Source organism: Mus pahari, chromosome 12 (genome assembly GCF_900095145.1).
Source record: "Mus pahari chromosome 12, PAHARI_EIJ_v1.1, whole genome shotgun sequence".
In the NCBI taxonomy this organism is placed as follows: Eukaryota; Metazoa; Chordata; class Mammalia; order Rodentia; family Muridae; genus Mus; species Mus pahari.
In genome coordinates this window covers 5,008,929-5,021,340 of record NC_034601.1, presented here as the reverse complement: position 1 = coordinate 5,021,340, position 12,412 = coordinate 5,008,929, and the positions used below count along the sequence as shown (strand labels likewise).

Genomic DNA, 12,412 nt, shown 5'->3' with positions numbered 1-12,412 from the left:
CAGGATGAGGAGTGGGTTAAAAACCCACTGGAGGTTCCAGCACGAATCCACTCTTGAGGTTTCCAAAACAGAACCTCCCAGTGGGTTTCATTGGGTCGAGGTGCCCTGAACACACAAGCACGGAATGAGGGCACATCCCTGTAGTCTCAGGCCAGTCTGACCAGTGTAGGAGTCTCAAAATTCCGAGTGTGCAGGTGTGCTTCAGACTGGTCAAATCGCAGAGGCAGGTACAGGGCAAATCATGTGACTGTCCTCAAAAAAGGTGAACACTTTGAAACCACTACTCTTAAGGAGTCACCTATTTGTACCATTTAACCTGCTCACACCTCATATAACCACCTCCTTGGCTTAGTACTTGATAAACCTTAAGATGATATGGGCTTTGGGTCATAGTACTGTGACCCAGTTTGAGACAAAACGCAAGGAAGGCCAAGGTGAGACCAGTGCTGATCCTTCTATGAATAATAGAAGTCACTTGGGTGGTGGAGGTTGGAGAACAGGTGTAGTTTCAGCGAACCATGCCTTAGCAAGGGGGCAGGAAGCACCTGGACCCTGGGTTATAGCAGCAGGTCCACTGGATTCAAACCATGCCTTGCTTCATACTTCATTAGCTCTGAGTCAGCTTGTCTGGAGGGCCTACTGCTTTAAGGCCCTGGGGGGCGGAGCCCTGTTTCCTTGGAAGCAGCTTAGAGATATTTTTGTCTCCCCAAGCTTCCACCCAAACAGGAAGTGAGTCACGGAAGAATGTAGGATTCCTGGCAAATAGGGGGATACAGGCCGATCTTGGATACCCCATGTTGAAAATGGAGCTTTTGTGGAGACCTGGCTCCAAGGTAAGAAACAGTGCTGAATCTGTTTACCTTCCTGGGTGACATGTAACTTCCTGAAGATCTTGGAATCGGCCAGGTGTGCCACACCCAAGCTTTCCAAGGTCATGTAAATGTTTGCACTCAGGCTCTGGGCACTTAGAGGTGAGGCACTGACGCACCCCACACACCCCAGTGTTTCCTTGATTTGAACCCAAACATAAACTAAACAGGAACCATCTACAAGTGCTTTCTCCACAGACCAGAAATTGGATAGACCCTGGTCTGGTGACTCAGCCATTCCCTTAACCCCTCAGTGCCTCGATGTTCTCATCGATCAGATAAGAAGGTATTTACTACACAAGACACCACCACCCAGGTTTATGCAGACACGTTAAAACAGTAAACCAGTAAGGAAGTCACAAAACAACATGCAAGCATCAATTAGAATTTTGCACTAGAACTTGCAACTGGGGTAAGAGAAGGAAGGCTCAAGTGGCTCAGAAAGTGTTTCTTCCAGGCCTCATAAGGGCCAGCTGGTGGGGGAGGGGAGGGTGGCAGATATAATCTACATCTATATCTTCCTCGTTAAGGAGCCTTTCCTTCCAGATACCGGTCCCCCTCAGTACCTCGTGCAAGCATGTTATTAAGTACCCAGAAACGTGAGTTTCCCTGGCATTCCAAAGGTTCTAGAAACCCAATTCAAGGTGGAAGCTTCAGGGACAGGTTTAAAAAGGGTTTTAGATGCAGCAGGCACTAGCTAGCACTGTACTAAAGGTGGAGGCAGAGCTAGGAACACAGGCAACCTGTTCATGGTGATAGTCTCATCATGCTTCCCACACACACCTATAAACAAGCCAGTCTTCTCATCTAGGGACATAGTCCACCTCAACTCTCTTGGAGAAATGTGCCAGGGTCATCTCGAAGGATCCACTACGACCCTCTGATATGCTATCAGGCAGGAGCACTTTCTACATAGTCCTTCACACAGAAGGGAAAACCTGAAATGGTACTTTTGGTTACTGGCTTGCAAGAACAGGTGTTTGTGAATGATTTTTAAGGGTAGGGCATCCAGCCTATAACAGGATTTCAAGAGTGATGAGCTGGCTGGCCGGCCAGTGGTGGCGCACGCCTTAAATCCCAGCACTTGGGAGGCAGAAGCAGGCGGATTTCTGACTTCGAGGCCAGCCTGGTCTACAAAGTGGGTGCCAGGACAGCACAAAGAAACCCTGTCTCGAAAAAACAAAAAACAAAAACAAAAAGAGTAACGAGCTGCAACTGTGCTTCTGTATCACGATACCTGGTGAGTTTACTGCAATGGCTGGTGCAGTTTAGAACCAACTCTTCTCTGCTGGATCCATCAGGCTTGACCTTAATCCCATTTCCCTCATAGCAGGTGTGGCTCCAGAACACCTGCACTAGATGAAGTGCAGAGCAGGAACTCACCTGTACCTGTACATTCACAACCCCAAGTATAGTGTCATTTAAAAAACATTAAAACAAATGGCAGGTCTCAGAACTTCCTTTTATTTAATTTACCTTTATGCCGAGAAAAGCAGGGGAGCAGTGCTCAATAGACAGAGCATACCCACAAGAGCGCCAGGCTGTGCATGCACAGACCTGAAGCCCTAGCTCCAGGTTCTCTGGATTTAACTCTCCTCCCCATGTGCCAGGAAAATTTCACTGTAACTCTCTGGGGGTAACCTACAGCTTGCCTGTGGTTAGGGCAGAGCAGCCTGAAGGAAGGACTCCAGGGGCAGGATGGTCGGCAGAGACCTAGGTCCAAGGGCAGCCAATTCTCAGGTTTAGTTCGAGTCCAGGACTTCAAGCCAAAGACTTCAGTGAAGGGATCAGGGAGGTAGATGCTGTTCTGCCCCAAACCTTTGGTCTCTGTATGCTTGTAATTAATCACAGGCAGGATGTTTTAAACCACAGGAGACACAGCACTGCCAGGTCATATCAGGTGAGTCATACCACAGCCTCTGACAGTGGCAATGCCAACTTCCTCCTGTCCAGCCCAGTGATTAAGCCTGCCCCAAAGATATGCAATGATCACACTGGCTTTCTCCAAGCCTAGGGCCTGAGAAGATTAGTGCCAATGGTCACCTACACAGACAACCTAGCAAGGGGCTAGCCCAACATTCCTTCTGCAGAACTATCAGCAGCTCCTTAGTGGTGCTTCTCTACTTACAGAGCTTTAAGTATCTTTAAGAAAGTTTTTCTGAGGTACAGCTTGAGAAAGGCTGCCTCTAATACACAAAGTTGAAACTATGAAATTGGAGAGAAGAGGGTTTTAGAATTGGAGGCTGGAAACTGGAACAGAATCCAAGAGACCAAGGAAACTTTGAGAGGAGGATGCCCATATCAAGTGTCCAAGTGTCTATAGACATCTTCACTATATGACAGGATCCAGGAAGGGCTGAAGGGTAAGTAGCTAAGGGGCAAAACTGGATTTTAATCCACACCCCACCAACCCATATCCATGCTTCTAATCACACATGTTCTGTAGTTCTCAACAATCTAAAGGCCCAAGAAGAAAAAGATTTTATGAAAGAAAACTTTTGAGTTTTTTTTGTTTTGTTTTGAGACAAGGTTTCTGTGTACCCCTGGCTGTCCTGAACTAGGCTAGGCTGGTCTCAAACTCACAGATCACCTGGCTCTACCTCCTGAGTGCTGGGACTAAGGCACACTTCACCATCATCTGGCCATCTGGCGTGTTTTTTGGGTTTTTTTTTTTTTTGGTTTTTCGAGACAGGGTTTCTCTGTATAGCCCTGGTTGTCCTGGAACTCACCTTGTAGACCAGGCTGGCCTCGAACTCAGAAATCCGCCTGCCTCTGCCTCCCAAGTGCTGGGATTAAAGGCATGCGCCACCACGCCTGGCCATCTGGCTTTTTCAAACCACATTTCCATCTATTTCCTCATGCAGGAACTGTCCATACCCACCCTGATTATTGCTGTGTTACTAGTCCAGGGCCCAGGTTCTCACGATGAGAGTGATGTTGCTATGGCATCATACAGCATGTTCAATAAGTACCCAGAAAACTATAGAATCCACCCTCCAAAAAGGTGAATGCTGAGTCTGAGGTTTATCAGTAGAAACTGTGAACACGTGTATGTATTCTTGACTGTCTTGAAGGAGTTATTTTTTCACTGAAGATCATTGGTCCACAATGTGAAAAACCAGGATGAGCAGAAGGCAAGCCTTGCTGCACTTACTCGGTGTATTCTGTAACCCAGACAGTTCTGTGCAACCTTAAAACACTTGCAGTTACACAATATTACTGCACCCCAAGACCAGAGAGCAATGGTCTAATAATTTCCTCAAAGCTCCACTACAATGGCCCATTCCTGGGTGAATTTAGGGATATGTACATTCTAAGTACAAGTAAATACTGAGGCTACTGGGTCCCCAGGAGCTGAGACAGCTCATACCTTTAAGACCTTCCTGTGGCGGGCTACAAAACACCACTCTGGGCTTGCAGAGTCCAAAGTGTCTTGATACCAAAGCAGTGGCAGACGATGTGAGTCCAGGACTTCCTGTGGACTTCATGGAGCACAGGAATTCTACAACACCAACAGCTACAACTGTGGTGCTATGACCTGTCCACATGCCCCAAAGTCAGAGGTGTTTTGTTGTTGTTGTTGTTGTTGTTGTTGTTGTGTTTTTAAAACCATTCAGAAATGATGAAACTGGACCAGGAAAGGTAAAAGGCTAGAAGCACTGAAACACACAAATCATCCAGTAAATCAGCTTCCTTCACAGGAGAGGTCAAAATAAAACTCCAAGGTCTGCTGCAAAGAAGCCTAGACCCATAATGTTGGCTGAGATACAGGGCAACAGAAAATGACCTCAATGCAAGGATCAACCTGCATTGGTGGTTTGATAGTGTGGTAGTTTCTTTTTGTGGTTGTTTTTATTTAATTGAGCCCTGGTCTCACTTTGTAGCTGAGGCCAGACTGAAACTATCATAGACTAGGCTGGCCCCAAATCTGTGGTGATCCTTCCTCCTCCTGACTCAGTCTCCCCAATGCTGGGATTACAGATGTGAACCTGTTCCTTGCCTGAATGGTTAATTTCATCTGTAGAAGATCCTTATAAAGGTTAAGCCAGAATAGTTGCTACTGCACTATGACTAATAATGAAAAGTTGGGACCTGCATAAAAAATACTGAAAATATTTTCACCCTATTCTTTCTTGACAGGGTTTCTCTGTGCAGTCCTGGCTGTCCTGGAACTCACTCTGTAGACCAGGCTGGCCTCAAACTCAGAAATCCACCTGCCTCTTCCTCCCAAATACTGGGATTACAGGAGCACGCCACCACCGCCCGGCTTTCACCCTATTCTTATGGAAAACAATCAGTAAAACATACAACACGCTATATAGTACATTTCTATAGCTTCTCATCTTTACTGAAGCACTAAAACAACAGAAGCAAAGCTACCAGACACTTGGAAGAGCATACATGAAACTATAACACCTGTACTGGAACCTCAAGGATAACTTAGCACAAGCTGCTGCCTACTAATTTCAAAGAACAAGCAGATCCCATCATAAAGTAAAGCCCTGACCTTGTTATAGCAAGCCTGCCTGCCATACACCTCAACTATTCTAGACAGAAGCTTCCTTTTCCAGGAACAGTAACCTAAACCTAAAGTTTTAACAGCTTTCAGAACAGTAAGAAGTCACAAGTACTATATATGTGTGAGAAGGATCTCCTTTGTTTCAAGAACGCCCTTTAACTAAGCAGGTGAACATTTAATTTTAAACAGGATTCCCATGACTTAATTCCAAGCAGCATCAATTCTGAAGATTCCTATACAAAATGTCCATCACAGTGGCACAGGCCTGTCACCCCAGAACTCAGGAGGTAAAGGCAGGCAGATCAGGACTTCAAGGTCATCCCCAGCTACAAGACAAGTTTGAGGCCAGCCTGGCTACATGAAACCCTGTCTCAAAACACTAATAAAATAAAAAAATCCACAAATAATCTAATGCAAATAAATCACTAATACATACCTCTATGTGGATAGTATTCATATTCAGAACCACAGCACTTTACTAACACTAACCAGGCTGCCCAGATCTCCAACAAGAGGGTATTTCAAAACCTTGATACTTACACCTTTGGTCATGTTTAGCCCATCCCTTCTCTCTGAACTTTATGTGATTACATCAAAATTACTGGGACATGATGACCAGAACAAAAAAACTACAGACAAGCCCCTGTTGTCTTTTTGGCATTTTCAATGATTTATTTCTATTATGGTTTAAGGTGTATGTAATTACTTCAATGAAGAAAACTACATTGATGATATTCGAATTTTGCTGTATAAGATATTAAAAATTGTAATAAAAGTTCTTGAGCCTCTCAGTTATGTTCAGGACACTACAGTGGAGAACTTAGCCTGGCCTACCCCTGTCAGGTTAATGACAGAACTAAAGAGATACACTGTGTTAAGAATCAGACTCTGGCTCATGACAAAGACTCTGTTCTCCCATACTCAAGTGCTTAGCTTCAAGAGCAGCCCATTCTGTTCTTGATCGGCTGAAAGGCCAAGCAAGCACCGTGCCAGTAAACCCTAGCACTCAGGCAACTGAAACAGGAGGATGGAATGCTACAAGTCAGCATAAACTACACAAAAAGACCTGTCAGAAAACAAAACTAGAAAAAAAGTCAAAGTCAGTGCCTAATACTACACTAGTATGTGGTCATCTTTGATGTTCTGCATCTTAACTAATAAAAACTTCCAAAAGATTCTGAATTTCATCAGACTAACTCATGCTAAAATTAGAAAACACCTCACTTTGTACTGATGGGTCTCAGTTATTCTACTCTGGCAGAACCAGGAAGGAAAGGGCCAGGAGAGGTAGTAGGGAAATTACTACTAAAGAGTTGAGGAGGTGCTACATATTGAATGCAATGGAAAAAAGTAACCAGTGCTAAAGTTTTTAAAAAGTTTAATGGAGCCAATAATTCGGCATATAAATTGTGTTCTGGCAGACATTAGACCTGCTTTCTCTTACCAAAGAAAATGGCACGTTTTATCAAAATTTGACAACTGAGAGTAAAGGGCACTGAGATTCAGCTTCAGAGCACCAACTTAAACCAAACAACCAAGAACATCATTAGTCAACTTGGACAGAGGAAACAGAACAAGGCATGAAGGGAGATGAAACGTGTTCCTCAGTCTCAANTCCCTCAGGAATGGGAGTTCTGGCTTCTTGTCAGCAGCCATCACACCATCAAACCCCAATTCCAGCATCTATACTCACAACCACAGAAAAGCAAAATTGAACTCCATGTCTTGGTATATCCCAGGGAAGCCTGGAAGTACTTGTGATGCCCAGGCTTGTCCATTTAAGGTAAAATGACAGATTGCTATAATTTTTCCTGCTTTTCAAACAANCAAAGTAAAGCTCCACTTTTGCACAAACTGAGAAATACCTTACTTTCATTCCTAGTCTGAATATGGACTTCACTGTTTTAAATAAGGGCTATATCTATAATGAATACAGAACTTCAATTCACACAACATTTCTAACATTCCATTCACATCCCACTCAACCAGTAATGGTTAACTTAGTAAGGTTTCTTCACAGAAAGGTATTATTAATGGCTGACAAAATTGCAAACTTTTAACAAAGTGCTGTAATTACCAGAAAAACCCTTACACTGATTTGCAGTGGTTATTAAGAATAAAAATAGAAGAAACTGAAACTGGACTACAAGTCTGCAAGGAAACATTTTTCACTGTCCTACTTGATATATAATAGGATAGAATGAATTACAGTACCTGGCAGGCTGACATCAGTCTTCTAAAAAAGACTACCATTCAGTTCAAAGTAGTAAAAATGCAGATGAAATATGCTCTAAAAGGTTGTAGCTACAAGAGGTCTTATATTTACCCAAAGAAGACTCTGAGAGCTTTTATTTGGGTCTACCTAACATCTAGAAAACCTCCATGCGATCTCATCGTTTCCAGAATGAAAGTCAAAACTGCATTTCTGAGAGAAATGGAGGGACAGGAAAAGTTGGGGTTTGCTATTTAAGTTACTTTCACATTAGTAGCAGATAAAACATATTTATCATCTTCCACCTACTATGACAACTACACACAGTAGGGCATCCATAAAAAAATGCAAAAAAAAAAAATAATAAAAATAAAAATAAAATAAAAAACTAAAGAATAAATATCTACTCCCACCGTCCATTTCCTCTCATTACTACCAAACCTAAAAGGAAGCCCACTCTCAAAGATCATGACCTGTTTTTCAGGTCACTTTGAACGCATTCTGTGTTTAACCATAAGTTGAGTACCCGGCATAGGAAGTAGTACTTGTCTTAAAACTGAGTTGAAGCCTACAGGGTTATTCTGGGGACAGTTTAATATTGCTATTTTCAGAGCACTAACACACACAAAGTGAATCCGATAGAGTTCTGTGTATTGATTCATATTACGTATTACTTGCATGACCACCATAGCACCTCTTTACATCTCACAATTACCAGAGTTTTGAAAATTGTTTTGAAAACTGAAAACTGGGCTTAATCTGATAATCAGAAATTACACACTATCACTATGGAAACCAGGTGTGTGGTTCAGTGTGGCTGCAAAAATGGAAGCCTGAAGATCTGGCTTGCAAGCCAGATCAAGGTTTTAGACAACAATTGTAGGAACCTGGCAATACTGTTTAAGTAAAAATACTCAATACAGCAGGAAATGGACCAAAAAATAAAAATAAGAAAGCATTCTATAACCAAATAAACATCTGTTATTTCCTTTCCCTTTGAGAATAAATACAGTTAAGGTCACTTTTCGCCTTGGAACGGATATATGTTTGCCTATGATGATCTTGCTAATGACTACAATAGTTCATGTCCTCTGCTAGGATTATAGTTTGAGAAAGCCATAGTTACAGGAGGCATCTACTGTAAATACCTAGAACTTCCTTTTATGGCAACCACTAGAGAATTCACTTTTCTTAAACAGTGAACAAGGGAAGATGGCCTCATGTTTCCTTTGCAATAATAGTATATGTTGAGGATCGAGTGGCTTTCAAGCAGCATGGTGAGTGTGAAAATGTCTGCACTTTAGAGCATTCTGTTGCGTTTATGGGTTGGTGAGTCTGTAATGACATCGCCACACTGGGCTGAGGTACGCTTTCTAGTTCCACCATTGTCCAAGTGGAGTGCCATTTCTTCTGTTATGAAAGTGTTCAAATCGACATCATGGAGTCCATTTCTCCTTCGACTAGCATTCGGTCCACTGCTTACATGTGTAGGAGAGCCTGGGGTACTCGAACGCACGCTTATACTAGCCATTGCACCACTAAGACCTAGGAAGAAGAAAAGAGGTTTTAGAGTTGCTCCATTATTTGACCCTTTTGAAAGCAACCCACTCTACTTTCCATGGTGCCACAGTGTCCAAGAGTGCCTGCCGGTTTTCTTTCTAAGGGGTCAGCAGTGAATTAACATTTAATTTTCTATTTCTGGATTTTCGAGACAGGGTTTCTCTGTATAGCCCTGGCTGTCCTGGAATTCACTCTGTAGACAGGCTGGCCTCGAACACTGCCTGCTTCTGCCTCCCAAGTGCTGGGATTAAAGGCATGTGCCACCACTGCCCAGCTATTCTTTAAGGACCAACCATATGGTTTTGACCTACAGTTTACCGGGAACATAAGCGATAAACTGTTTGACTCATAATGGTTATTACTCATAAAGATGGCAACTTGTGCTTATGGAAGCCAAATGTATCAAGCACTGTACTAGAAACACTGAGATTCTCCAGTCTATTAGGCAAGTGCTATATACAATTTACAGAGCAGGACAGGAGGAGGTGCTTGCTTGAAGCATGGCATTGTTTGATCCACTGTCACCATTCTTACAATCTCTGATGTGTGTCCGTGTGTGTGATGATGTAAGGAAAGCAAAAAGGCATTTCTAGATCTAAGTAGGCTGTGTCCAAGAACCCCTTTAGATAAGGTGACTGCATAATGTATCATCCCAAGCACTCCATTATTAAGCCTGAAAAATCAGTTATAAATAAATTATACTGGACTACTGGTAGGTGTGCCCTGGACAAATAGGGGCTTTATCACCAACTGAGGTCTGGACTGTATCTGGCTGACACCCTAAAGATAGCTAGCACAAGAGCCTAAGTTAATACCATTTCCAATCCTTCAAAGAAAGAAGAAAGGGGTGGATAAAGAATCCTGCTTCATGTCCCAGCACTGATTGCTGAACCTTCATTGCTTAGAAAAGTAGCAGTTAAGGAATGACACATACAGTCAATCCCAATTGTTCAAGATAAGTCTGTGAAAGGCATGTGCCAAGCCAGGGCACAGAAACTAACATTAAAGTTAAATCCTAGCATGGTCAGTGCCATTTTCCACCTCACAAATTTCTACCTCACTTAGATTTTGCCATTGCCTGAGAATGGTTTAGTATCAGTGATACTTCCAAGAGTAAGAATTTCACCTGATCCTTTAAAGCAAAATTCAGTTTGACCTGGTAGTGCCAAACTCTTCAAAAATAATGGCTTGACTATTAAGCACAAAAGGACAAACTCTGCACTTACCAAATCAAATCTACTAAATCCCAAAGCTGTTCTTACTGTACAAACACTTCTTGGGGACAACATTCTCCATCCACAGCCACTTCCTACTCTTTTCAGCAGTCACACAACCAGGTTCCCTCACTGTTCTAGCCCCATTAAAATGCACCCTTTTTTTACAATGGTGATCTGGGGAAAATAAGTGTCCCTCTTTACCTCTCCACCTTTCAAAGGCCAGCACCTGTTTGTTCTTGGATGGGGATAGGGCACCCACCAATGCTGGTTTGCTTCCAGGATCAAGCATTGTTAGTCCTCAAAAGTAACCTACAGCTCTGTGACTGTATTCTGCAAGCCAGGACTACAAGAGTTTAGCACCCTACCCAAGGGCAACAGGTAGTAAGCAACAGCTGAGTCTCAAGCACAAGAGGGCAAGAGAGTCTACATCATAAATTGTTACACTGCCTTCTCTTAGGAAAATGAAACAGGAAAACTACCTTATACACACACACACACACACACACACACACACACACGACTTTTTTTTTTTTAAGTAATTTTAAGGTTCAGGGCCAGCTTATTCACCCCTTAGGCCTCATCTTGACAGCTGCTACCCTGCCCTTTGTATCCTACCCTAGCACTTTAACTGTTTTGTTCTATCACCAATATCAATGGTTAATAGTACAAAGTCAGGATTGTTCTTTTTTCAAACTTTTCTCGGTCATAGGAGAATCACAACTCTCCTGAGATTTTGGCCTCATGATGGTGTTTCCCTTCCACTTAAAACTTACCAGTCCTTTCTGTCCCCCAGCTTGCCAGCTGCTTTCTCAGCAGCCTGTGCAGCCTTTGACAGACAAGTATGCCACCCCTTAGCTTATCTTTTGAGTGCCTATCTTGCACTCAAAGGTCCACTCCTAATTCTAACTGCTTCCTCAACAGTTCAGACTTCATAGCTCCAAAGAAACAATACTTCTTTGTTCTTAACATATAGGTTTAAACAAACAATGCAAGGAAATCAAACTCCAGGGTTATACAGCACAATCACCATCTCTTCCTATGGGAAGGCTTCCATATCTACCTGAAGGACTAACTTATTAACACATTGCCTGGTACATAATACATACAGAATTCTAATAAAGAATAATGCTTCAGAGTCCTGCCCCACATTTCAAAACTCACTGAAATCCAGAGAAATAAAAAAAAAAAATCAGGAAATAAATACAAATTGCCATTGCCTAGTCACTTATCAATGCCATCACTTTAAATTCAACTATCCCCAAGTTGTTGTGTTTTCCCCCTATAGATACACCATGACAAACTTGCTGTGAAAGCAGTGCATTTAACCCTGCAGCCCACAACATCCTGCTCTACAGCCTCTTTGTGAGTTGTCCATCTTCCTCCTGAAAACTTCCCTCCTGAAAATTGAAAGCATTCAAGGGCCACTGTGTCCAATCTTTTCTCGTGTGTGTGTGTGTGTGTGTGTGTGTGTGTGTGTGTTTCAACAGGGTCCATCCTATTCTGTAGTTCAGAGTGGGCTCAAACTCAAAGCAATTCTACTGCCTGAGCCTCCCAAATTACACTCAAGAGACACAATGACCAGTTTTTGTATTTGCTCTAGGATACAAAGGTTCTACAGGAGTTATACTGTAAAATCTAAGCGCTGGGCAATAAACTGGGCTGCTTTCATAATTCGGGATTCCATTTGCAAATAAAACTGCAAGACTTCACTGAACCCTACCCATGTCCTTCACGAATGTTCGTGGTGGTAATGAGAGTCAAAGACTCCAAGCACTCTATGAGGCAGTGGACTAGTCACTTCCATCAAATGTTCATTAAGTCAACTAACTTCTTTATGAAAAACAACATTATGCAGCAACTTGGCCAATTGGAAATCCCCACAACACCCGAGTACTGGGTTTTAACTGTATGGTTCCGGTCACCCAGTCTCAGCTATGAGGCTCTTTCCAAAGTTGGATTCACTAATCTTCCCAGAATTTTCACAAGTTTCAAAAACCAAAAATTAAGATAACCACATTAAAAAAAAAAAAAAAAA

The 12,412-nt window shown here is 42.6% G+C and overlaps 1 protein-coding gene across 1 annotated transcript in view; it reads right to left on the bottom strand.

Annotated features, from left to right (window-relative positions):
- Window positions 1-6,749: 6,749 nt before the first annotated feature.
- The window catches only part of C12H16orf72 (chromosome 12 C16orf72 homolog), a 27,693-nt gene continuing 22,030 nt past the window's right edge, over window positions 6,750-12,412 (bottom strand). The window contains exon 4 of the mRNA XM_021209002.1: window positions 6,750-9,145. Coding sequence (XP_021064661.1) covers window positions 8,901-9,145 — 245 coding nt within the window. The 3' untranslated portion in view covers window positions 6,750-8,900. The remainder of the gene's footprint in view (window positions 9,146-12,412) is intronic.